General features: G+C 42.2%; 3 protein-coding genes and 1 pseudogene across 5 annotated transcripts; 3 read left to right on the forward strand and 1 right to left on the reverse strand.

Moving 5' to 3' along the window:
• LOC146516477 (GTPase IMAP family member 9-like) lies at positions 1-21,592 on the forward strand. 2 transcript variants are annotated; one of them, XM_085162717.1, is made up of 3 exons: positions 1-234; positions 19,833-19,904; positions 20,463-21,592. In XM_085162717.1, exons 1-3 carry the CDS (start codon positions 225-227, stop codon positions 21,392-21,394), a joined length of 1,014 nt encoding a protein of 337 aa, XP_085018843.1. In that variant the 5' UTR covers positions 1-224; the 3' UTR covers positions 21,395-21,592. The 2 variants fall into 2 exon arrangements, with proteins under 2 accessions (XP_085018843.1, XP_085018842.1); XM_085162716.1 differs by lacking the exon at positions 1-234 and adding an exon at positions 19,260-19,642.
• On the forward strand, positions 10,716-15,177 carry LOC146516478 (GTPase IMAP family member 7-like). Its single transcript, XM_085161671.1, has 3 exons — positions 10,716-10,857; positions 10,961-11,062; positions 12,112-15,177. The coding sequence occupies exons 2-3, from the start codon at positions 10,969-10,971 to the stop codon at positions 12,807-12,809; spliced, it is 792 nt and encodes a 263-aa protein (XP_085017797.1). The 5' UTR covers positions 10,716-10,857; positions 10,961-10,968; the 3' UTR covers positions 12,810-15,177.
• Positions 15,723-17,909, forward strand: LOC146516479 (GTPase IMAP family member 7-like). The gene is made up of 2 exons (XM_085162718.1): positions 15,723-15,854; positions 16,541-17,909. The coding sequence occupies exons 1-2, from the start codon at positions 15,761-15,763 to the stop codon at positions 17,401-17,403; spliced, it is 957 nt and encodes a 318-aa protein (XP_085018844.1). The 5' UTR covers positions 15,723-15,760; the 3' UTR covers positions 17,404-17,909.
• LOC146516480 (GTPase IMAP family member 9-like) lies at positions 20,418-24,407 on the reverse strand (annotated as a pseudogene). Its single transcript, XR_014874542.1, has 2 exons — positions 24,213-24,407; positions 20,418-24,109 (listed from the first exon to the last, which is right to left on the reverse strand). The product of XR_014874542.1 is annotated as a GTPase IMAP family member 9-like (transcript).
• Positions 24,408-24,762: the final 355 nt, after the last annotated feature.

The raw sequence follows: 24,762 nt of genomic DNA on the forward strand, positions 1-24,762 counted from the left end.
GATGTCCAAACACCATATTTAGAGGCCTGTGGACAGCCTACACAGGCAGTTTTCACATTTCAAACTGAAGTGATACAAGGAAATGGGAAGCCCCCAGCACCTAGGCTTCCAGAAGTTTCCCAGAAAACGAATGTGAAATGTGTCGAGCCACAGTCTACGTTTGTCTTGCCTAAGTTTAGAACTCACCTGGCCACCTGGGACATATAAAGCATAGATCTGAAGTAATGGCTGAAGGTAAGATCATCTTTCTGAACTATAGAGTGCGCCATTTTATGGATACACCGTAATAACATTGGAATGGTTGGTGATATTAAACTCCTGTTTGTGGCACATTAGTATATGTGAGGGGGCAAACTCCTCAAGATGGGTGGTGGCCATTTAGAAGTCGTCCATCTTGGATACAACTTTTGTTTTTTCAATAGGAAGAGGGCCATGTGACACATCAAACTTATTGGTAATGCCACAAGAAAAACAATGGTGTGCTTGGTTTCAACATAACTTTATTCTTTCATGAGTTATATACAAGTTTCTCTTTGTTCACAGCCATTGACATGTCGAAGAGGTTAACATGTGAGGAGCGGATCGAAATTGTGTTGATATCCGGTGAACGCAGTAACCGGGTCATTGCAGCAGATTTCAATGCAAGACACCCTACGAGACCACCCATCTCCCATGCTACAGTTAGCAAACTGCTTGCTAAGTTTCGTGAAACTGGTTCAGTGTTGGATTTGCCAAAATGTGGATGCAAGAAAACTGCCACTAATGAAGAAACATCAGTGGCTGTCCTAGCTTCATTCAGCAAGAGCCCACAGCGTAGCACTCGCCGCATGTCACTGGAGAGTGGCACTAGTCAAACATCCCTTCGGCGAATATTAGCTACTCACAAATGGCACCCTTACAAACTCCAGCTACTGCAGCATCTCAACGAGGATGACCTAGATCAAAACAAAAATTGGAACAGGACCCTCAGTTCACGCAGAAGATTTTGTTCAGTGATGAGGCAAACTTTTATGTGAATGTTAACAAACAAAACCACCGCTATTGGTCTGACACTAACCCACATTGGATGGATCACTTCAAGACTGTTGGAACAACAAAAGTGATGGTTTGGTGTGGTATATGGGGAACAACGATAGTAGGTCCATTCTTCATCAATGGAAACCTCAAGGCCACTGATATTTGAAATTGCTACATGATGATGTGTTTCCCTCTTTATGCACTGAAGCTGGCATGTTCCCTGAGTTTTTCCAGCAAGATGGTGCTCCACCACATTATGGGTGCCAGGTCTGAGCATTCCTAGATGAACAGTTTCCTGGAAAGTGGATTAGTCATCGTGGGCCAGTTGAATGGCCCCCAAGATCTCCCGATCTGACCCCCTTAGACTTTTAACTTTGGGGTCATCTGAAGGCAATTGTCTATGGTGTGAAGATACGAGATGTGCAGCACCTGAAACTACGGATACTGGATGCCTGTGCTGGCATTTCTCCTGCGGTGTTACTATCAGTGTGTGAAGAGTGGGAGAAGAGGGTTACATTGACAATCCAACACAATGGGCAGCACATTGAACACATTTTATGAGTGGTCAGAAACTTGTAAATAACTCATGAAAGAATAAAGTTACGTTGAAACCAAGCACACCATTGTTTACCTTGTGACATTACCAATACGTTTGATGTGTCACATGGCCCTCTTCCTATTGAAAAAAACAAAAGTTGTATCCAAGATGGACGACTTCTAAATGGCCACCATGGTCACCACCCATCTTGATGAGTTTGCCCCCTCTCATAGACTAACGTGCCACAAACAGGACTTTAATATCACCAACCATTCCCATGTTATTACGGTGTATCCATATAAATGGCCCACCCTGTAGTTTAAAAAATGCACTAATTATTTAATTACTCTACGATGTGATATTGATACACTGAAATGGGCTATTTAGGTGGAGCCATTTTAGATACATATATTTGTAATCTCCACGTGTGTATGAAACTAGCAAGGATTTAAAATGTTATTCTATGTTTTGGTGGGGTGTGGTGTGTGCCTCAGCTGGAGGTGAAATGTGTCGCAGAGGGTTTAGGGGCAGTGCCAACAGAAAGAACAATTATTTTAAAAATATGCATATTAATGATTAAAAACTGTCAGTGGTGCTAGTTTCAGTCTTATGCAAATATATTGTTTATAACATTGGGAAAAAGTGCATTAAGCTGAGACTGAAAAAGTCACTTGCTTGAGTAATGAAACTTTTCTCACACTGAAAATGCCAGATGAGCAGAATCAACGGTTTGGAAATTGTTCACTTGTTCCTCCCCCATTTCAGTAGCGCACCTGGCAAGAGAGAAGACAAAAAGAGTGAAGAGCGATTAGCTGGAGCAAAGTAGAGACTGAAACTGAAAACACCAATGCTGAAAATAAAGAAATTTACATTCAATCACAGGCAGAAGATCTGTGTGTATGTCATGCAAGACACCCTAGTTTTTGAATGTATTTTTAGGGTTAGTGTTAATGATTATTCCCATTACCTGTATCCACCATAGCCTGGGTATAGATGGCACTTTAATAAGAGTTAAGCTGGGCATACACTGTGCGATTTTTGGCCCATTTTGAGACGATTTTTCAGTCGGCCCGATTTTGGCCTTCATCGTGCGTCGTGTAGTATACGTGGGGTAACGAGAAGCGATTAACACCTCACAACCAGCTCCCGATCATCAAACGCTTGGTGGTCATCACGATCGTCGTGAGGGTGTCACCGCAGCTTCTCACACTGCGCACGCACAAACACATAAACGTCGGTGAAAAAGACGGAGTAGCACAGCAGTGCAGCGTGTGACCTGGACACAAGCGATGGAGGCACTTGTAGAACTTTGGAAAGCTCATCCGAGCCTTTTCCATGTGGCCTCACAAAATCATCACGACCACAACAACCGTAAAAATAGTTGGATTTACGTTGCTGCTCAATCACAGCTGCCTGATCAATGTTTTTCATTAGTAATTTAGCAAAGTTGATGGTGGTGGTGTGTCTGTGGGAGTGAAAGAAAGAGAGGGAGAGTGAGCAACAGATTACCTTCATTTTTATGGATGCACAGTGTGAGCATCGGGCCGTATAGTGTGAGACCCTGCATCGTGACCTACAAACTTCTAACCCCTGCGAGTCAATCGTACAGTTTGAGCAGAAGCTGAATAACGCCACTGAAAAAAATCGCACAGTGTATGCTCAGCTTTACACCTTATTAGGAAAGTCCCTGCAAAGTCACTGTGAGATGCTTGCAAAAATATCCACAAAAATGTGTCATTTGAATGTCATATCATTACTCCTGATACCAACAAATGTCTATCTTATCAATTCTCAAACTCAGTAGATTTATATATTTTATTAAGTTAATATATCTAATTAAATCTAATATTTTTTACCTTATTTTTACCATATTGTGAATATATTTCTTGTAGTCTTTCGAAGTACATTGGACTAGGTCAGTATGCCCAGGTATACACAATAAAACAACACACCATGCGTCCTGCCACCAATGGCTGGCTGTCTTATCAATTCAGCATAAAATCATTAATATGAGTTAAATACTTGTTGCAGAATGACTGAAACACTAGTTGAGAGATGGAGAGCTCAGAAGGGAGGGTAAATATATTTTTTACTCCAGCATAATGCACTCATAATGTAATTTAAACAAGGAAGAACACTTTAAAATGAAAATGTACATTAAAAAATGGTTTTCTACTTTAACTGATGAATAAACTCCTTACAAATTCCCAGGGCCTCTGTTTCATAACATTTTATCATTATATTGTGGAGGTAAGCATCAACGACACAGTTCTCACTCCTTCTTTATTCGTCTCCAACATCAACTGAACATATCTCGCCACAAAACACAGGAACACACTTCCTCAACACTGGGTGTGAGTGGAGCCCTCTAGTGGTCCGCCACACATACACCCCCCCCCCCCCCCCCCCCAACACCCAGCAGAACTAGTCCAGGACCCGGCGCTTAAGTAAACGGCCGGAACGGCTGAACCGGGGGGGGAACTGACAGAGGGCAACCCAGCCCGGGAGCGAGGCTGGCACTGGCAGTCAGAAAAAGCTGCAGGCGACTCGGACTCCGTTGATTTTGGTTCGCTCCTGGGGGAAAAAAAACAGAATCCATCAGCCCGGTGGCAGGTGGGCAGCCGCAGCGAGGGGCCTGGGCCGGGACTACCTGATCCTCCTGCATAACATGTGCAGGCTTAAGTCTGTCAACAGAGACAACCTCCTGCCGACCGCCAAAGTCCAAAATGAAATGTTTGTTGCCTGGTTTAAGAACCCTGTATGGCCTGTCATATGGTGGACGCAGCGGAGTCCTATGAGCATCGTGCCTGACGAAAACGAAACGAGCAGAGTCCAACGAACTCGGAACAAAACTGTCAGGCAGGCAGTGGTGCACAGGACCAGGAACAGGAAATTAGTCTCTTGGGGGGCGAAAAGGCAACAAAGAGGTATCGAAACATGGGGGAGGGCTCTCAGGTAAGAATTCCCCGGGGACCCAGAGAGGCTGGCCGAGGACCAGTTCAGCCGGGGAAACCCCGAGGTCTTCTTTAACCGCGCTACGCAATCCCAGCAAAACCCACGGAAGACGGTCGACCCAGTCGCCACCTGTTAAGGAAGCCCGGAGCGTGGCCTTAAGTGACCGGTGAAACCGTTCGCACATCCCGTTGGCTTGCGGGTGGTATGCTGTGGTGCGGTGGACCTTGACCCCCAGGCCATCAGCCATAGCAGACCAAAGCTCAGAAACTGTGAGCCCCTGTCCGAGGTAATGTCAGCAGGGGGACCGAAACGTGAAACCCACGTTGACAAAAATGCCCTGGCCACCATCACCGCTGTCGTGGACGCCAGGGGTACCGCCTCCGGCCACCTGGTCGTGCGGTCCACCACAGTCAAAAGGTGCGTGAAACCCTGTGACTGCGGTAAGGGACCAACCAGGTCCACATGAACGTGATCGAAATGCCTACCTGGGACACGGAAAGGTTCGAGGGGTGCCTGTGTGTGCCGGTGGATTTTCGAGCGTTGGCATGGGATACAAACCGCCGCCCATTCTTTCACAGTCTTGCGAAGGCCCGGCCAAACGAACCTGGCACTGACCAGCTTGACCGAGGCCCGGTGTTCCAGATCTACTGGCGTTTAGATCTACTGGCGTTTAGATCAACTGGCGTTGGTCGAACAGATGTGCGGCAGTCTTGCGTTTCAGGAGCTTCTACCGACAAATCAGCAAAAACACGCCAAATGTGTCACCTGTGACACTTGTGAGGTTATCTCAAACACACTCCGTCAGTCTTGATGCTGTTGAACAACAAAATGTTTAAAAATGTGGCGAGTTTACCTGGTGATATCCTCATGCGCGACGCGATCGCGAAAACAGCAAACAATTAACACCACGCCAATGTTGTTCACAGGACAGCAAGAGTAAACGATCGAGAGACTCTTGTCGTCGTTATCGTTCCCCTCGCACGTTTTATTTCTCCGGTTTCAGCGTTTTTGCTTCACAACTAAAGCGAGCAGTTTACTTTGTGCACTAACATGGACTCGAGTCAACCAGCGCCACCTCTGGCCAAGTGCCACAGCCTACAGCCAGATCAACTTGTGACACACATCTGCAGCACGTTTGAATCTGTTTCATGCACAACACATTTGTACCTTTCAATTGTGTGTTTGTGCGTCATGCAAATAAACCTTTGACAAGAATGAAATGATATCATATATTCCTTATTGGCCTACATTTGTACAAAATTCCAAATTATATACACAAAGTCATAGAAATCACCACCCCTGTTCATCATGATTTTAATATTCTCTTTTTCCATAACAATGAAATACGCCTTGGACAAATATGACACATCAATATTTCATTAGTGTTGTCACATCACATCCTGTAAGCAGAGTCTGTCTGTGTCTTTTCTCTGGAAATGAATATTTCCAGCCAATATAGGCAATCCATCAACATGGCTGGAGAGTTGGTAGTTATATACAGTCTGTATAAGTTTGGTTAATCTAATGAACATTTGTAAGGAGATGACTGTGAATTCACAGCAGTTACACAGTGATTAGTAATAAACAGCCAGTGAGAGTGAGTGGATATAAGAAAGTCAGTGACTCAGGTGTGTCGATTGGTTTGTCATCTGTTTGTCAGACTGGAGGAGACGTAGAAATCTTTTGTTTTAAATCTAAGTTAGGAAGATTCCTGTTTTAAAACAAGCACTTTTTGTGAGAAATGCAAGAAGTACATCTGCAGAAAGCACACAGTTACATTCTGTCCATCATGTGGACAAAAATGTTGAACATTGAAAAACTGAGAACGTTGGGCAAGTTCAAAAGAAATGTGTTTGTAAGAACGAAAAACCAAATTGTTCCTAAAATAGTTATGGAAAGTCAAACTGTTGTGTGTCTGTGTTCTACATGTTTATCTCATGGAAAATAAAGTTGCTATTGTTATATTGCAGTTTCTTGACAATTCTGAGTGGATTTACACAGTACGGATCTAAATGACCCACAACAAAATCAATGTCACTTTTTTGTTTGTCAACATAATACAAAGGTTAATTTCCAAAACTGATCTTCAATTGTAGCAGATCCACTATCACATAGCAGCTGGAGCAGTCTCCAATGGAGGTCAGTCCACTGCTGCCATTAACTTGTGACACATCTACACCTGCTGCTATGATCACATTCAGTAGAGGCTGAGTGGCTGCACTAACCCCTGGTACATTCAGATCTTTGACAACTTTGATCATTTTTTTTTGTTTATTTAGCATGCACAACATTTGTAGTCGCCTTCTGCACAGGGGAAGTCCACACACACTGTGTGGTACCACTTTCCACAGGAGGTGCAATCTGCAAGATTGAATGAGATTGTCAGGGTCATTGTCTGACTGTTTATTACTAATCACCTGCTGTACATTCACAGTAACTGCCATCTCCTTACAAATGTTTATTAGATTAACCACACTTATACTGTATATAACTACCAACACTAAAATGTTTGTTCGCAGGGAAAAGACACAGGCAGACTACGCTAACGACATGTGATGTTACAACACTAGTGAAATATTAGTGTCATTTCATTCATTTCAAAGGTTTATTTGCATGACGCACAAACACACAATTGAAAGGTACAAATGTGCATGAAACGAATTCAAACGTGCTGCAGATGTGTGTCACAAGTTGATCTGGCTGTAGGCTGTGGCACTTGGCCAGAGGTGGCGCTGGTTGACTCGAGTCCATGTTAGTGCACAAAGTAAACTGCTCGCTTTAGTTGTGAAGCAAAAACGCTGAAACCGGAGAAATAAAACGTGCGAGGGGAACGATAACGTCAACAAGAGTCTCTCGATCGTTTACTCTTGCTGTCCTGTGAACAACATTGGCGTGGTGTTAATTGTTTGCTGTTTTCGCGATCGCGTCGCGCATGAGGATATCACCAGGTAAACTCACCACATTTTTAAACATTTTGTTGTTCAACAGCATCAAGACTGACGGAGTGTGTTTGAGATAACCTCACAAGTGTCACAGGTGACACATTTGGCGTGTTTTTGCTGATTTGTCGGTAGCAGCTCCTGAAACGCAAGACTGCCGCACATCTATTCGACCAACGCCAGTTGATCTAAACGCCAGTAGATCTGGAACAACGGACGCCGGGATGAGAGAGGGCATGCACCGAGTCAAAAACACGACAACGCCACGAAAGGGGAACCACCAGGCGGGGGCGGCCGGTGGAAACGTCGCAAAGAAGGTGCGGACCGCCGTTCCACACCGGGGTGTCCTCCAGCACGAGGCCCGTTTTTGCTGACTGAAGGGCAAGGACGTCCGGGTCAGCACGTTGCTCGGCGGCCATGGCAGGGTAGTCGACGCCGACATACACCGGAGAAACCAGCACACGTGAGAGACAGTCAGCGACGTGATTGGACTTACCAGCCACATGCTGAATGTCTGTGGTAAATTCTGAAATGGCCGCCAACTGGCGCTGCTGGCGTGCGCTCCATGGGTCAGAGACCTTGGACATCGCAAACGTCAAAGGTTTGTGGTCAACGTACGCAGTAAAGTTGCGACCCTCGAGGAAAAAAAACGAAAATGTCGTGTCGCGAGGTGCAGGGCCAGCAACTCCCTGTCAAAAACACTGTACTTGCGTTCAGCACGGTGGCACGGTGGTTAGCACTGTTGCCGCACAGCAAGAAGGTCCTGAGTTCAATTCCACCATCAGGCCGGGGTCTTTCTGTGTGGAGTTTGCATGTTCTCCCCGTGTTTGCGTGGGTTCTCTCCGGGTACTCCGGCTTCCTCTCACCATCCAAAGACATGCAGGATAGGTTAATTGGATAATCCAAATTGCCGCTAGGTGTGAATGTGCGAATGAATGTGAGTGCGAATGGTTGTCTGTCTCTGTGTGTTGGCCCTGTGACAGACTGGCGACCTGTCCAGGGTGTACCCCGCCTCTCGCCCTATGACAGCTGGGATAGGCTCCAGCGCCCCCCGCGACCCTGAAAAGGATAAGCGGAAGCGAATGGATGGATGGATGGCAGCATAGAGTGGCTGGGTGGGGAGAAAGCGGTTGTAAAAATTTATCATCCCCAAGAACTCCTGCAACGCTTTAACGGACGCGGAAAAGCCGAAACAGCCTGGACTCTGTCGGGCAACGGAACCACACCTTCAGCGGAAATGCGGTGCCCGAGGAAATCCAGAACAGGCCTGTTCTGGAAATCCAGAACAGGCAACCCAAACTGGCACTTGGAAGGGTTGATGATCAGGCCGTGCGCTGCCAAACGCTGGAAAACCTGGCGCAGATGGGACTCGTGCTGGCTCGCTGAGCAGCTGGCCACCAATATATCGTCCAGATAAACAAAAACGAACGGCAGCCCACGCAAAACGGAGTCCATCAGCCGCTGAAAGATCTGGGCGGCACCTTTCAGGCCAAACGGCATGCGCAAAAACTCGAACAAGCCGAAGGGGGTAATGACAGCGGTTTTAGGAACGTCTTCGTGCGCGCACGGGAACTTGGTGATACCCCAATTTTAGAAAAAAATCGACGTTCTGGCGAGATTGGCAGAAAAATCCTGAATGTGGGGGATGGGGTAACGGTCATTCTCCGTGGCATTATTTAAACGGCGGAAATCTCCGCATGGCCGCCACCGACCGTCCGATTTGGGCACCATGTGAAGTGGAGAGGCCCATGCACTGTTCGAACGCTGTACAATGCCAAGCCGCTCCATGGCTGCAAACTCTTCCCGAGCAACGGACAGTTTCGCGGGGTCGAGGCGGCGCGCGCGCGCGCGAACACCGGGGCCCCATCGCGAGCACACAGAAAATCAGCACCTAAAATAGGTACAGAGCTAGCGGCAACAACAAAGTTCCACTGGAAATCCCGGCCATGAAAACAAATAGTCACCAACCTTTCCCCAAACGTTTTGATGGGAGAGCCATTAGCTGCAATCAGCTGCGGCCCACAGTTCGCTGCTAGTCCGTCGGCAGCGGCAGGGGGAAGGAGGCTCTTCTGGGAGCCGGAGTCCACGAGAAAACGTCTCCCGGAGCGCGAGTCCTCTATGAAGAGCAGCCTTTCTGTATTGCCAGCGGTCGCGGCTGCTACGGCGCGCTGGCGGGTCCGTTTCCCTGGGGCGTGAAAGCGCAAGGTGGCAGGCAGCGACGCACTCTGTCGCCAAAACGCTGATGGTAGAAACAGATGCTCTTTCCGCGGTGCCGGCGTGTAGCAACCCCTGCCGTCAGCAAGGGGCGGATGCTCCGGGGGAGGCAGGTGGAGGCGTGGAAGGTGCCACCGGCGAGTCCGTAGCCAGGGCGTGAACGTCGAAAGTGCGGCTAGCCGGGAGAATGCGATCCGCTTCTTCAGCCAGGGAGCGATAATCCTTTGCAGGCAGAAGCGGGGAGTTTGCGAGGACAGCTCTCACGGCGGCCAGTAGTTGGCGGAGGAAGAGGTGGGCGAAGAGGAATCCACCGTTATCCGGCCCGAGCAACGATAGCATGTTCTCCATGAGCTCGAGCGCGGTACCGCCACCCAAGCCTGACAGGTTGAGGAGCTTTTCGGCTCGTTCAGCATCGGAGAGGGCATAGCGCCGAAGAAGCAGCTCTTTGAGGGCGGCGTATTTCCCTTGGGCGGGTGGGTCCCGGAGGAGTGTCATCGCGCGACGGGTGGCCAGCAGGTCGAGCGAGGCCACCACATGGTGATACTTTGTGTCGTCAACCGAGATGCCGCGAAGGGCGAACTGAGCCTCCACGTGTACGAACCATGACGGGGGTCATGGAGCCAAAAGTCCGGCAGTTTCAGCGCCACAGCGAACGTAGCTGCAACAGGAGGCGGAGGTCCGGCAGCCGCTGATGCATCCATAGCGGAGTCTGCGTTATCTGCGGCCCGTTGCATGCTCGAGTCAGGGGTCACCAATGTGGAGGTAAGCATCAACGACACAGAGCTCTCAGTTCTCACTCCTTCTTTATTCGTCTCCAACATCAACTGAACATATCGCGCCACAAAACACAGGAACACACTTCCTCAACACTGGGTGTGAGTGGAGCCCTCTAGTGGTCCGCCACCATATAATTAGTCTTATTTTGCACATTTCTGAGACATCAGACTTTTGTACTTTGTGTTTCCCTTGCTTAAGCCTTGAATAAACACAACCTCCCTACTACCACATCCACTTGATTCCTAACTATGACATCTCGCAAGACTGGCTGGTGACTGCTCACGTGGTATCTCTAAATTAGACTTGCTGAGTAAGTGGGTGTGTTCTCCCTACTCTTACTACACTATACTCTCACTCCTTACAGTTAAAGAATCTGTTAACATAACACAAACTTCTTACACCTGGGGGACCACAAAGGTATGTTTCTTTGAAGTCAGATACACTGTGTATAGACATCAAACAGTTGATTTAAAATATTTTTTCTGTTATCCTTCTCTGAAAACAATTTTGGGATTTACAGCTACAGAAATGTTCAGAACAAAGGCTTGGATCCAAGGACTCACCCTACTGCTGCTGGTTTTATTGTCTGTACACATTCGCTACTGCCGAACTCAACAAAAAGGTAAGCAGAAAATCTTGTGCAACAAGTTTGGTATGACATCATAAAGTATTTTTTACACATTTACAATCCTGCTGAACTTATTTACAATGTGGTTAATATTATACCATAAAAAGTTTATTTATGTTCATCTGGACGTAGCGTTTTCAGTGGGAGAAACTTTTCGTCACTCATCCACGTGACTTCTTCAGTCTCAGCTGACTGTAGGTTTCCCCAATCTTATAAACAGTACATTTGCATAATGAGTGAAACTAGCACCACTGAAGGAACAATGGGCTGGGAGGTCAGTTCCTTCATCATATCCAAATTGATAAACAAATCACTGATAAACAAGCGGATCCTTGGCATGGACCAATTATTGGCACAGCGTGCTTTGGGGTTTGAAAGCGACAGAGATATGGTGTTTAAGAGAAAATACGTCTCAGCTGTTCTAATACTTCTGACAAATAAGGGATCACTAATGTGTCAGGAGTATTGGAACAGGTGAGATGCATTTTCTCATTGCTATGCTTAACTTAACTAAAAAATGATAAAAGAAATCAGTAGATTAATAATTTCTGTGAAATGCGTCTGTAGCACATTTACACATTCCTAGTAGATCACACTCCCTCACAGATATCACTCAGCACAAGTTAAACCAGGCTTCTTGAGGGATTAATCGAAACTAACATTTATTCCTAAAGAAGTTCTAATTGTCCGTCTTGCAATTGTCTGTGTTTAATCCCGACAACTAAGTCTACAGCTATGTATTTTAGGACAAGTATTTGCAAATCACTTTCAGATTAAACAGCTGAAATGGACACATTAGTTCCTAAGGAACCAGTAGAGGTGTCATAGGGGGAAAATGGGACATATTACCCATAGTGGAACAAGTCATAGCAAGCCTGGAATACAGCTTCGTGTTTTAGTTTTAAAATTAGCAAGTGAACAAATGACATTTGAATGACAAGCATTTATAAAGACTCACGGGTGGTGTCATGGTATGTTTTAGTGTTATCATTTCAGTATCAAGCATAATACATCAAATTAAGTACTGTTATTAATTTTAACAGGCTTGGAAGAGCTGAGACTCATTCTGATTGGAAAAACTGGATCAGGGAAGAGCGCATCTGGAAACACCATCCTGGGGGATCCAAGTGCTTTTAAAATAAACATGTCACTTGAGTCTGTTACCAATAGCTGTCACAGAAAAGAGGTCACAATAGATGACAGAAAAATTGTAGTGATTGACACTCCAGGGCTGTATGACACAACCAAATCACAAGATGAAGTGAAATTAAACATTGAGGACTGCATTGAGGAGTCAGTTCCTGGACCCCATGCTTTTCTTTTAGTGATCAGTCTGAAGTCAAGGTTCACAAAAGAAGAGCAGAACACTGTGAAGTGGATCCAGGATAACTTTGGCGAAGAAGCTTCTATGTATACTATAGTTCTGTTTACACATGCTGACTTGCTGGAGGGAAAAGCTCTGTATGACTGTTTGAGAGAAAGCAAACCTGTACGAATGCTGATAAACCAATGTGGGGGAAGATACTATTCACTCATCAATAAGCAGAGACAGAACAGGACCCAAGTCAGAGAACTCCTAGATATAATAGAGGAAATGGTAGACTTCAATGGTGGAAATCACTACACCAATGAGATGTACGAGAAAGCCCAGAAGAAACTGAAAGACAAAGAAGGGTGGTTTTGTAGACTTGCACCTATTGTTAGTTTTGGAAAGCTAGAATGTAGCAAAGATGATCACTAAAGAACAGGAACTAACAGATTGGATAGACAAAAAGGTGTGCCAAAAAACATGTATAACAGGTTTGCCATGAGAGCATAAAGATTAAAGATTCTCACACACATTGCAGCTTTTCTCAGTCACTTTGTTGGAGTTCTTACAGAATAGTCATTCTTGCAACTTTTAATGTAGTTTTTATTTCCCCAACCACATTAGCCTTTGTCCTCATTTTTATACATGTTTCACTACTAAAGATATTTGTTACTGTGTTGATGCACTTTTCACTTGAATCTCATAGCTCGTCAAAACAATTTGTACTTTTGTAAGTCAGAGCTCTAGATGTCCTACTTTTCTGAATACTGTTTAACAGCATTAGTGTTTTCAGTTAAATTACTTCAAACTTTAAAATAATAAAAATAAAAAGATAAAAAATATGATTCTGTCTGGTAATCGCTGCATGGTCTCAGCAGCACTTACTTTCATCATCTGTGAAGACAGTTTGACGTGCCATCCACAAATACAGGGTAAAGCTTTAATTGTGAAAAGAAGAAGCAACATGTGAATCTGATTGAGAATGCCGCAGTCTCTCACGGCCAAAGCTAATTTTAAATGGACTGAGGCAAAGTGGAAGATGAGGCAAATTGGTCATATGCATCAAAATTTGAAATTCATCTCTAAATTTATGGGGGGGGCATTAATGTCTGTAAGATTGGTCATTCATACATCTATGAAAGGTGCTGAAAGGTTTTTGCAGGTTTTAGAGCAACATATGCTCACATCTAGATGACATATTTTTCAGGAAAGGCCGTTCATATTTTAGCAAGACATACTGCCTGTGTTACAACAGTATGGGTTTGTATTAGAAGAGTTCGGGTTCTGAACTGGCCTACCTGCAGACCATAACATTCACCAGCTGGAAACATTTGATCTGTTTTCTATGAACTGTTGTAAATAAAATGTGGGTTTATGAGATTTTTAAATCATTGCACCTGACCCAAACACCCCCACTATCACCATCAAATATCGATCATCTTCAAAATAATAAAACCTAGATAAAATGATTAATATTTCTGCTTTCAGTGTTTATGTTGTCTTGGATAATGTTTAGTTATCATAATAGAAACATCTCAAAGACCATAACCTCAGTATTAAATCTAACACAATTAATTAATTAATAACACTTGGTTGACAATTGCCATAAGCATTCATGACTCAAGACTTATGAACGGTGTCATGTTATTTTTTGATGGCATAGTATTATGTATACTACTTCAAATCAAATGTAATTTTCACAGGTTCTAGATATTTGGGAGGGGTTAGACTTCTTCTGGTTGGAAAACTGGATCAGGGAAGAGCGCATCTGGAAACACCATCCTGGGGGATCCAAGTGCTTTTAAAATAAACATGTCACTTGAGTCTGTTACCAATAGCTGTCAGAGAAAAGAGGTAACAGAGGGTAACAGGAACATTGTTATAATTGACACTCCAGGGCTGTTTGACACAACCAAATCACAAGATGAAGTGAAATTAAACACTGAACAACAAATTGAGCAGTCAGTTCCTGGACCACATACATACATACATATTTTTAACCATGACTTTCAACTTCATATATAAGTGGTATTGCTATTTTTTGCAGTCTAGTTTTTTCTTTCCATGTTAAGTGAAATAAATCTTGTCTAATCCAGGCTTGAACAAGTGCAATAAATTCGGGTTCGATATCTGAGGTGGAACTCTGAATGACAATCACATCAACAGCAAATGCAAAATCTGCCTCTGCCTTCCATTCATGGGGAATGGCTGCAATCACAGCATTGTAAGGCAGCGAAACATGTACCTCCTCCTCGATTCAGAGATGGTCTTTCCCTTTTCATGTAAATGGCCTCCTTGACTCCGCGCTCAAACCAGCGTTCCTCCCTGTCCAGAATGTGTACATCCTCATCATTGAAAGAGTGTCCACTGGCCTGTAGGTGTAAATAGACTGTGGAGTCCTGGCCTGACGAGGTGGCTCTTCTGTGTTGTGCCATCTGCTTAGCCAGAGGTTGTTTGGTTTCCCCGATGTATAAATCCTGGCAATCCTCCTGGCACTTAACAGCGTACACTATGTTACTCTGTTTGTGTCGGGGGACCCGATCCTTGGGGTGGACCAATTTTTGGCGCAGTGTGTTTTGGGGTTTTAAAGCCACAGAGGCGCAGTGTTTAGAAAAAATGTGTCTCAACTGTTCCAATACTCATGACACACTCCCTTTCACTGAAGGTATTGGTGCCAGATTTTAAACTCTTTCATTATCCCACTTAGAAAAATGAGTAATAGGTCTGTGTTTTGTGCATCGTAAAGGAGATCAACAAAGGTGGGGAAAAAAACAAACAAACATATTATCTCCTTTGTTTTTCAGCTGAAGTTCAAGATTTCTTGCAAAATTGATTATTATGTTGCTGGAGTGAAAAGATATATTTTCTATTCTATTCTATTCTATTATTCTAGTCATGAAAGCCTACAATATAATTTAAATTTATGAATGGCTCTTTAAGAAACAGTGGTTTTAGTTTACTTTAGAGTTTTACTTTGAACTCTGCATAGTAATCTAATTTATTAAAAAAAGAGAGAAAGCACTCAGATATACTTCTCATCAAGTTAAACCAAGCCAGCACTGGGTGTGTCCACATTTTTTTAAGTATTGCTTTCAGGGAAATGAACAAGTGGGTGTGTTCTGTTTGTTCTGCTACAAAAGAAATCAGTTGAACTGCTAGTATATCTCATACCCGAAGAAACACTTGAACAGGTAAGTTGAGAATAAAACCTATATATTTTACCTGAACAATGACAAAAAAAAGTGTCCACATTTTTTACTCATGAAGCCAAGCTGCCTGAACTATATATTTTTGAAATTTAGTAAAATATTTTATTTCTGTATAATTGTGAGTTTTGCTTTGAAAAACCTCTTTCTTTTTTTGAGGACTTACTGTTTACAGACATGTTGCAAGCAAAGGCTTGGGTCCTAGGATGCACCATGCTTGTCCTGGTCACATTATATGAACAGACTGCTCGCTGTCAAACACACCAAAAAGGTATGACAAAAAACGTGTATAACAGGTTTGCCATGAGAGCATAAAGATTAAAGACTCTCACACACATTGCAGCTTTTTTCAGTCACTTTGTTGGAGTTCTTACAAAAAAATCATTTGTTGCAACTTTTAATGTAGTTTTTATTTCCCCACCCACATTAGACTTTGTCCTCATTTTTATACATGTTTCACTACTAAAGATATTTGTTACTGTGTTGATGCACTTTTCACTTGAATCTCATAGCTCATCAAAACAATTTGTACTTTTGTGAGTCAGAGCTCTAGATGTCCTACTTTTCTGAATACTGTTCAATGGCATTAGTGTTTTCAGTTAAATTACTTCAAACTTTAAAATAAAAAAATATGTATGAAAGAGAAAATCCAGTAAAGCATATTTTGGATAATTTAAAATGAATCTGTACAGAAATATCCTACATTGGGCACCTGATCCAAACACCCCTACTATCAACCATCAAATACTGACCATCTTCAAAATAATAACAATGGAAGCATTTCAAAGACCATCACCTAAGTAATAAATCTGACACAATGAATAAATTAATAACACTTGGTTGACAAGTGCCATAAGCATGACTCAAGACTTATGAACCAACATTAACAGTGTCATGTTATTTTATGATGGCATAGTATTATGCATACTACTTCATATCAAATGTTAATTTTCACAGGTTCTACATATTTGGGAGACGTGAGACTCCTTCTGGTTGGAAAAACTGGATCAGGGAAGAGCGCATCTGGAAACACCATCCTGGGGGATCCAAGTGCTTTTAAAGCAAACATGTCACTTGAGTCTGTTACCAATGGCTGTCAGAGAAAAGAGGTAACAGAGGGTAACAGGAACATTGTTATAATTGACACTCCAGGGCTGTTTGACACAACCAAATCACCAGATGAAGTAAAAGTAAAGATTGAGGAGTGCATTGAGCAGTCAGTTCCTGGACCACATACTTTTCTTTTAGTGATCAGTCTGAAGTCAAGGTTCACAAAAGAAGAGCAGAACACTGTGAAGTGGATCCAGGATACTTTTGGCGAAGAAGCTTCCATGTATACTATAGTTCTGTTTACACATGCTGACTTGCTGGAGGGAAAATCTTTGAAAGACTATTTGAGAGAAAGCAAACCTGTACGAATGCTGATAAACCAATGTGGGGGAAGATACTATTCACTCATCAATAACCAGAGACAGAACAGGACCCAAGTCAGAGAACTCCTAGATGTAATAGAGAAATTGGTGGACTTCAATGGTGGACGTTACTACACCAATGAGATGTACCAGGAAGCCCAGAAGAAACTGGCAAAAAAGGATAAAGAGGCTAGACGGACCAGGTTTACATTTTGGAGTCTCATTGCCCTGGGAATTTTTGGTGTGGGAATATATAAAAACTTATTTATTCTCAAAACAATTGGTGTATCACTTGGACTTCTTCTTCTTCTTCTTCTTCTTCTTCTTCTTCAGGGCTTATGTCCTTGTCTAGTCTCGTGGTTTTTTTTGTATTTTCCCTGGAACATTCTCTCACAGTCTGTTCTCTAAAACCTAAAAGAGGAATTATGGATTGGATCAACTGGTCCCTAAATGCAATTGACACCCCTTTCTCAACGAGAAGTTTGGGCTTGGGTGAGCCTGAGTGCTGAAGATATCTATCTATTCGGAACGATGGTAACAGGGTTCTTGCTGATCGGAGCTGGCTTGGCCCTGACTTATCGAAGAATTAAGAAAGTGGAACCGGCTGTTCAAACCCCCACAAGGCTGCCCGCTGGGATTGGAACGATGGGAGAGGCGTGAGTTACTCAAAATGGGCTCATTGAGTCAGCACGGATAAGATCTTGGAGAGGCTACGGCTGCTGTGAATACTCAGAATAAGATCTCTGACTGCAGACTGGATACATCTCGGAAGGGCTAGCCCGGAATAACATCTCTGGGTGCAAAATTGGATGACATCTCGGGGAGGCACACTGCCGTGAGTTCTCAGAAATCGGCTCCTTGAGCACAAGAAATGACAACATCACAGAACGCAAGTGTGGCGAAGCTCGCTGCTCTCCAACGGGAGATTGAGAGATCAGTGTTGGACTGTAGAACTGTTTTGAAATTCATATGAGCTGTTCGCACTAAAGTAAAAAAAAAAAACATCACTTCATGCGGATACCCTCTCGGCGCCAGCTACAAGGCCAGAGCTGAACAAAACACCCTGATAACGACTGTGTTTAGTCTGTTCCTTCCCATTCCATGCAAGGCCACCTGGGTTGGCTGGAAGACTGTTTACTTAGCCTGGCAGGGCGAAGGACACTGTCTCAGCTGAACTATGGACACGCACACACATACATATACTGATACTGATAAGCACTCACGGACGCATCACCCTCCCTACCCCGGATCCTACGCCACCTCCAACGCTTACCTCCCCTCTGATGTGGACATCGGGTCAGTTGGAGGTGCAGTCGAAAGATTGCAGCGGTCCCAGATCAGATGTACACACTGCAACTCTTTCCCATGTTGCTTGTCTGTGTTTATTGTGCTATGGTGTGTTGATATCTGTGCATTCCTGTATTATCCTTTTGTGTTACACATTTCGATGTTTTTTTCCTCACTACCTAGCCTGACCTGTCTCCCCAATGTGATGTTTGTGTATTGTATGTACGGTCAGCAAGGTCTGTCATCTCGGTTGTGGGCAAAAGACCTGCAACTGACAAATAAAGGCTATCTCATCTCATCATTAAAATCCATGATGGACATGTTTGCTTAGGTGAAAGAGCTACAAAAAAAAGAAAGAGGTGGGAGGTTTCTTCCTGTTTAAAGGGAGTTTTTCCTTTCCACTGTCACCAAAGTCCTTACTCATAGGGGGTCATATGATTGTTGGGTTTTCCTCTGTATGTATTATTGTAGGGTCTACCTTACAATATAAGGGCCTTGAGGCGACTGTGATTTGGTGCTGTATAAATAAAATTGAACTGAATGAACTGAATTGTAAGAGTGAGTGGTGTAAGAATGTTCAATAATGTGTTCTTTGATGACTAGTCCATCCCTCCCCGGATAGACCTCTTTTTTAATTCGGGGTTGGAGATTAAGCAGTTTGTTTGTTTTTTATCTCCAACTAAAAACTGTCCAAGGTTGGACATGAAACCTTCATGTCCAAGTTTTCATGGACATGAAAATTTGTGACTGTCATGTCCATTCTTATTGCTATGTTTATCCACCTATACTGACAGTTAGTACTGTAGTTTTTTTTGTAGTGTCACAATTTAAAACAAATGAGTTCCTGTTGCATTGCAGAAATAAACAAACAAATACATTTTAAGATTTTTTTTTCATTTTTTTTTTGTTATTTAAAACTTCCTGTTTTTAAAGTGAGGAAACATCAACAATGCAAGAATGTGACACACTACATGTAATTTTAACTCCCCTTGCTCCACTCTAAGAAGAGAAAGACATCATTATGGAGTTATAGTGAAACAGTCTAATGTGATCAATTGAGCAACCTAAATATTTTTGTAGATTTGCTACAACATGTTTTAAAAGTTATAATTATGTCCACACACAAACCTGTTCACCATATTTGGAGAACTGTGGATAGACAGTTTTCAAATTTCAAACTGAAAACAATACAAGGAAATGGGAAGCCCCCCAGTGCCTAGGCTTCCAGAAGTTTCCCAGAAAACAAATCTGAAATGTGCTGAGACACGGAGCTTGTCTAAGTCTACAACCTAGGTCTGGACATTGATGTTGTTTGGTCACTTGGGACATATAAAAGGTAGATCTGAACTAATGGCTGAAGGTAAGACCATCTGTCCGAATTAATAAAAAAAAAAAAAAAACATTATTACTTTAATTACTGTAAGATGTGATACTGTTACAGAGAAAAGAGCACAAGTGACAGACTCAGAAAGATGCCAAACTTCATAAAGCTGTGAGTGACTAGTACTCTCTTATCTTTTTGTCTCAATGATTTAATTTTTATTTCACAGAAATACAACTTAGAGAAAAGAAGCAGAAAACTCTACCTCGGTCTGATGGGTGTGGTCTGAATAACTTTGATGGTAAGTGCCTTCATTTTCTCTCTAGCCAAATCTCATTAATCAAACATATGCCTTCAACCCACTTTTTACTAAAATTAAAAACTGATAAGATAAACTTTGTTAGTATTTTTAATTTATATGTAGTTTTTCCAGTTGTGAAAGAGCCACTTGTGTGTGTTCATTTGTGCTTATTCTTCTCTCTAGAAAGTCCACGGTAGTTAATTAGTAAATTAGTACATGGTCTCTAAGCTTCTTAGGTGTAAACATACCATGTGTTTTCTGGGGTGTTTCACTAATTATAAAAATATTCAAAATGAGATTTTAAAATAGCGCCCATTCATTTGAATTGCTTCCCACGGAAAAACTGAAATTGCATCTATGATTTATAAAAATCAAAATGTAAAAAGTTAGTTTTCTTCAAATGTTTGCAAAAGAAAATTTTTCAATTATTATTATTTTTTAACATCGGAAAGATGGAGGGACAGACAAAAAACATTTACTTTAGACTAAAAAAGCAGAAAAGAAAGGATCCCATTTTTGTAAATGTCAGTAATTCTGTGTCTGTTGTTTCTACCACAGGTCTGGATTTGTCTGGAGGTTTGAGGATAGTCTTAGTGGGAAAGACTGGATCAGGGAAGAGTGCAACAGGAAACACTATCCTTGGAAGAAGTGCCTTCAAAGAGGATCCCAGCCCTGTGTCTGTGACCAAACACTGTGAGATGCAGAGAGGGGAAGTGGATGGGACTTTTGTGCAGGTTATTGACACTCCGGGTCTGTTTGATACAGGCATCTCAGAGGAAGAATTAAAAGTCAGAATAGAGGAGTGTGTCAAAATGTCAGTTCCTGGCCCTCATGCTTTCCTACTGGTAATCCGGCTTGGAGTAAGGTTCACGGAAGAGGAAAGAAATGCTGTTAAGTGGATCCAAGATAACTTTGGAGACGATGCTTCCATGTACACAATCATGCTGTTTACGTGTAAAGATCAAGCTAAAGCTGACAATGCTCTGAAGGAGTGCAAGGAGCTGCGGAGACTGTCGATCACATTTGGACGCAGATATCATGCTTTCAACAACACTGACGTGGATGACCGCGTACAGGTAAAAGAGCTGATCAACATGATCAAGGAAATGGTACAGGATAACGGCGGTAAGCACTACACGAATGAAATGTATGAGAAAGCCCAGAGGAAGCTGAGAGAGGAGGAGGAGCGGAGGAAGCAAGAGGAGGAACAGAAGAAAGAGGAGGAAAGGAAAATATGGGATGCAGAGAGACAGAAGCAGGAGGAAAAGAAAATCAGGAAGAAAAAGGTTCAAAGAAAGAATATACGCGTGGCCGCAGCTTCTGCTGTTGTCTTGGTGTTTGCTGGGGTGGTCATTGCAGTGGGAGCTAACACCACAGTGGCCCTGGCTCTAGGCGCCCCTGCACTTGTCCTGGGAATCTTATGCGGTTTATCTGCCATTTTCATTTGGAAAGGCATAAAATGCAAGGCTAAAGCAAACGTCCCTGTATAACAAGATGGAGGGTAGTGGCAAGGATATTGTTCGGCTACAGCTTGTGTCACTGAATAAAAAACAGAAATATTCCATATACAGTATTAGTATCCCACACATTATGGTTTGGAACTATGCGTAAGTGACTTTTTTAGGTTTTGTTTCTGTTTCAAAACAAGTATGTGAATTTAAAGCTAATAGTAAACAAATGGTATGAAATGTACTTGTTTGTCTTTTTTATCGTTTACATCTTATATATGAATGTGAGTATCACTTCTTTTGGCTCATTAGTAGGATTCAAAATAATTAATATTAAAACCCAAATTTAAAAAGATTTTTCACCTATAGATTATACCTTGGTAACTTATAACTGTTAAAATGCACAGACACTGACACACTGCTTCCTTTACTTTTTATTAGTAGCATTCTGAGCTCATTTCCCCAAAGGAAATGAGAAACAATGGTAGACCTCCATTGACCCATCACGTCTGCGGAAACAGAGCAAGTTCTCATTGTCCTGCCACTACAACAATGTCAGTGCACACCATCAGTACAAACATGACCAGCACAGATGTTAAAATGAATGGTAGTCAGTTTCTGTCAGCCACAAAAGGATCAAAGTAAGGACACTGCTACTTGTTCTGCAATTAAGAACAAAACACACTGAAGCTTAACATTATTTATTTAAAATTACAAATGAAAGGAGGCTCAGTATCAAATAACGGGTGTGTTCAGATGTGAAAAGGTTGTAAACTGAGTTGTGGTGCTCTAAATGTACAGGTTATATTTTAAATGCCAAGTACACCTACAACCTGTATTACAGGTTAGATTGGTCTATTTTGGTCTGTTTGACTAATACCTGCAATGGAAAGAGTGTTGTGTATTATTTGCTAATGAATCTTACAAGAAAACTTGTACCAAGAATCATTTCTTGTTTCAGTTTCATTTGTCATAAGTGCGGTTTGTTTATTTATTATGCATTTTGTGTTTATTTCCATCCATTTATGCCAAGAAAACCTTATGACCTTTCATATAGTCTAAAACAGACATAGTGTAAAATCAAATTATTTTAATGTAGTTTGAATGTGATATCATAACATGGTCATTTAGCTGTCAGCCAGTGTATGATTAGTGTTGTATATCGGCAAGACTGATGAATTTCAACTTGGAGGTTTTTCCACAATCTTGGTGGTGGGGCATGAGCAAAAAAGAACTAACGACATTCTGGTGGATGACTTTATTTGAAACAATGAAAGAAGACATTAGCACAAGAAATGGCATTGATTTTAGTGGAATATGTACTTTCAAATGCCCTTTTATAGGAAAATTAAATATAAAACTGTAAATCAGATCATACATTAAATTTAAAAACAAAAAACCCAATCCTGACAAGAATTTACAGTAAATATCTATAATGAACCATAAGTATCAGATGACTTCAGGTACATAGTCCAGCTTGTCTATCATCACACAACAGATGATTTGAATAAGTCGCACCATTGTACAAGAAAAAAAAATTGAAAAAAGAAAAAGAAAAACTACTTAAAAAGTGCTGTAAATGTTGTAATATAATACAAAGATAAGAGAGTAGACAATGCAGATTAAAATATGATTAAGTGATGTTGAATCATTTTCTTTTTGCTTCACCTCTACATAACTATATGTTTTCAATAAATATTCTCTTTTTTTGATTATCTATGGAAACAAACTATTGCATGATAAAAAATTAAAAAAAAGCATTATGAAATAAACCGTACACTAAACCTGATGATCTTCATAAAGTTTAAAACAGCAGGTATAATATCAAGCGTGAATTTGTCCTTGTATACAAAAAGCCTCTTCTTCATAAAGAGCCTTCATAAAGGTCGTGGCTTGGCATAACTTAGCTGTTCTCTGTTTTAGGTCTGATCCAGCCCCCAATGCCTTTAACAATCCCTGCTCCTACAAACATTAATAGAGGCCGAACGGACGCGACTGCTGCTTCCTCTGCCATTACAGCAGCACCAACTGCAGGTGCAGCAGCTGCCGCTCCTGCCGCTCCTGCCACAAGCAAATAATTACCAGCAGAGTTCAATGTGTCTCCACATTTGCGCCACCATTTGTTCCAATTCATCTGTTTCTGGGCCTCTTCGTATTTGCTGCCGGTGTAATGGTTCCCGTTTAATTGCACTGTCTGGTCTATCTTTTCAAACAGATCAGCTACCTGAGTGCGATTTTTCTTGCATGTGTTGTCAAATACAACATACCCAGCTTTACACTCAGAGATGAGCTCCTTCAGATCAGGACTTTTCTCTAAGTAGTTTTCAATGGATTTTTCTTTGAACTGATCACCCCTTGTGAAAAGCACTGCTGTATATTTTAAGGCTTCATCCCCAAAGTTTTCTTTGATCCATTTAACAGAACTCTTCTCTTCTTTTGTGAAGCGCACATCCAATCTGATCACTAGCAGAAACATATGGGGTCCTGGGACAGACAGCATTATACATTTTTCTATTTCCTATTTCAGTTCCTCTTCTTTAATTGATGTGTCAAAGATTCCAGGGGTGTCAACAACACTCACAGTTCTTTCATCAAAATGTCCAGTCTCTTTCTTACACATCTTTGTTACAGAAGATGGAGATATTTCTTCGTCAAAAGCTTTGTAACCCAGGATAGTATTCCCTGTTGCACTCTTTCCTGAGCCAGTTTTCCCCAGCAGAACAATCCTTAAGTCACCGATCACTGGGGAGAAGGAGTCTGTGGGGATCAATTTTAAAAAGCAAAACAACTCATGGGTTCTGGATCAGGTTACATAAGCATGTTAGAAAACGCATGCATGAACAAAAGTAAAAATACCAACCTTCAGTCGTGGTTAAACCCATCTTGCTGTAGGGAAAAAGAGGAACAGGAGAAACCACAGAACCTGTCTATTATTCCGTGTAATGTTTTGCCAGTCACCCTCTATCGTTCTTTGTCCCTGCCTCTCTCTAACAGTGTTTTCCAGTGAAATGAAACTCTTGCTCACCACAGTGGGTTTCAGTGAAATGAAACTATTCACAGCACAGAGGTTTCAAAAATGAAACTAGAACTTTAGGTAAGATGTTGATAAGTAGGCTCAAAATAGCATTTTAATTTGCTTAAAAATAGACTTTACATATTCAATTTTCTGCTATTTCATTACATTTCACATCATGGTAAAGCTACTTCTTTTTTAATGTGTGCAAGTGGTTTTATGGTGTTCTTAGTATATTTTAATTATAATTTAATGTTAAGTATATCTTTACAACTTCAACTGCACCAAGCAGGAGGAACACACCTAATCCCATTGTATTCTGAATACAGTGATCACAAAGGCTTTCAGTTCTGTACTAAACACTGTTTCCCAGGCTGTGAGACAAGAAGCATAACAA

This window comes from Neolamprologus multifasciatus, chromosome 6 (assembly GCF_963576455.1).
Source record: "Neolamprologus multifasciatus chromosome 6, fNeoMul1.2, whole genome shotgun sequence".
In the NCBI taxonomy this organism is placed as follows: domain Eukaryota; kingdom Metazoa; phylum Chordata; class Actinopteri; order Cichliformes; family Cichlidae; genus Neolamprologus; species Neolamprologus multifasciatus.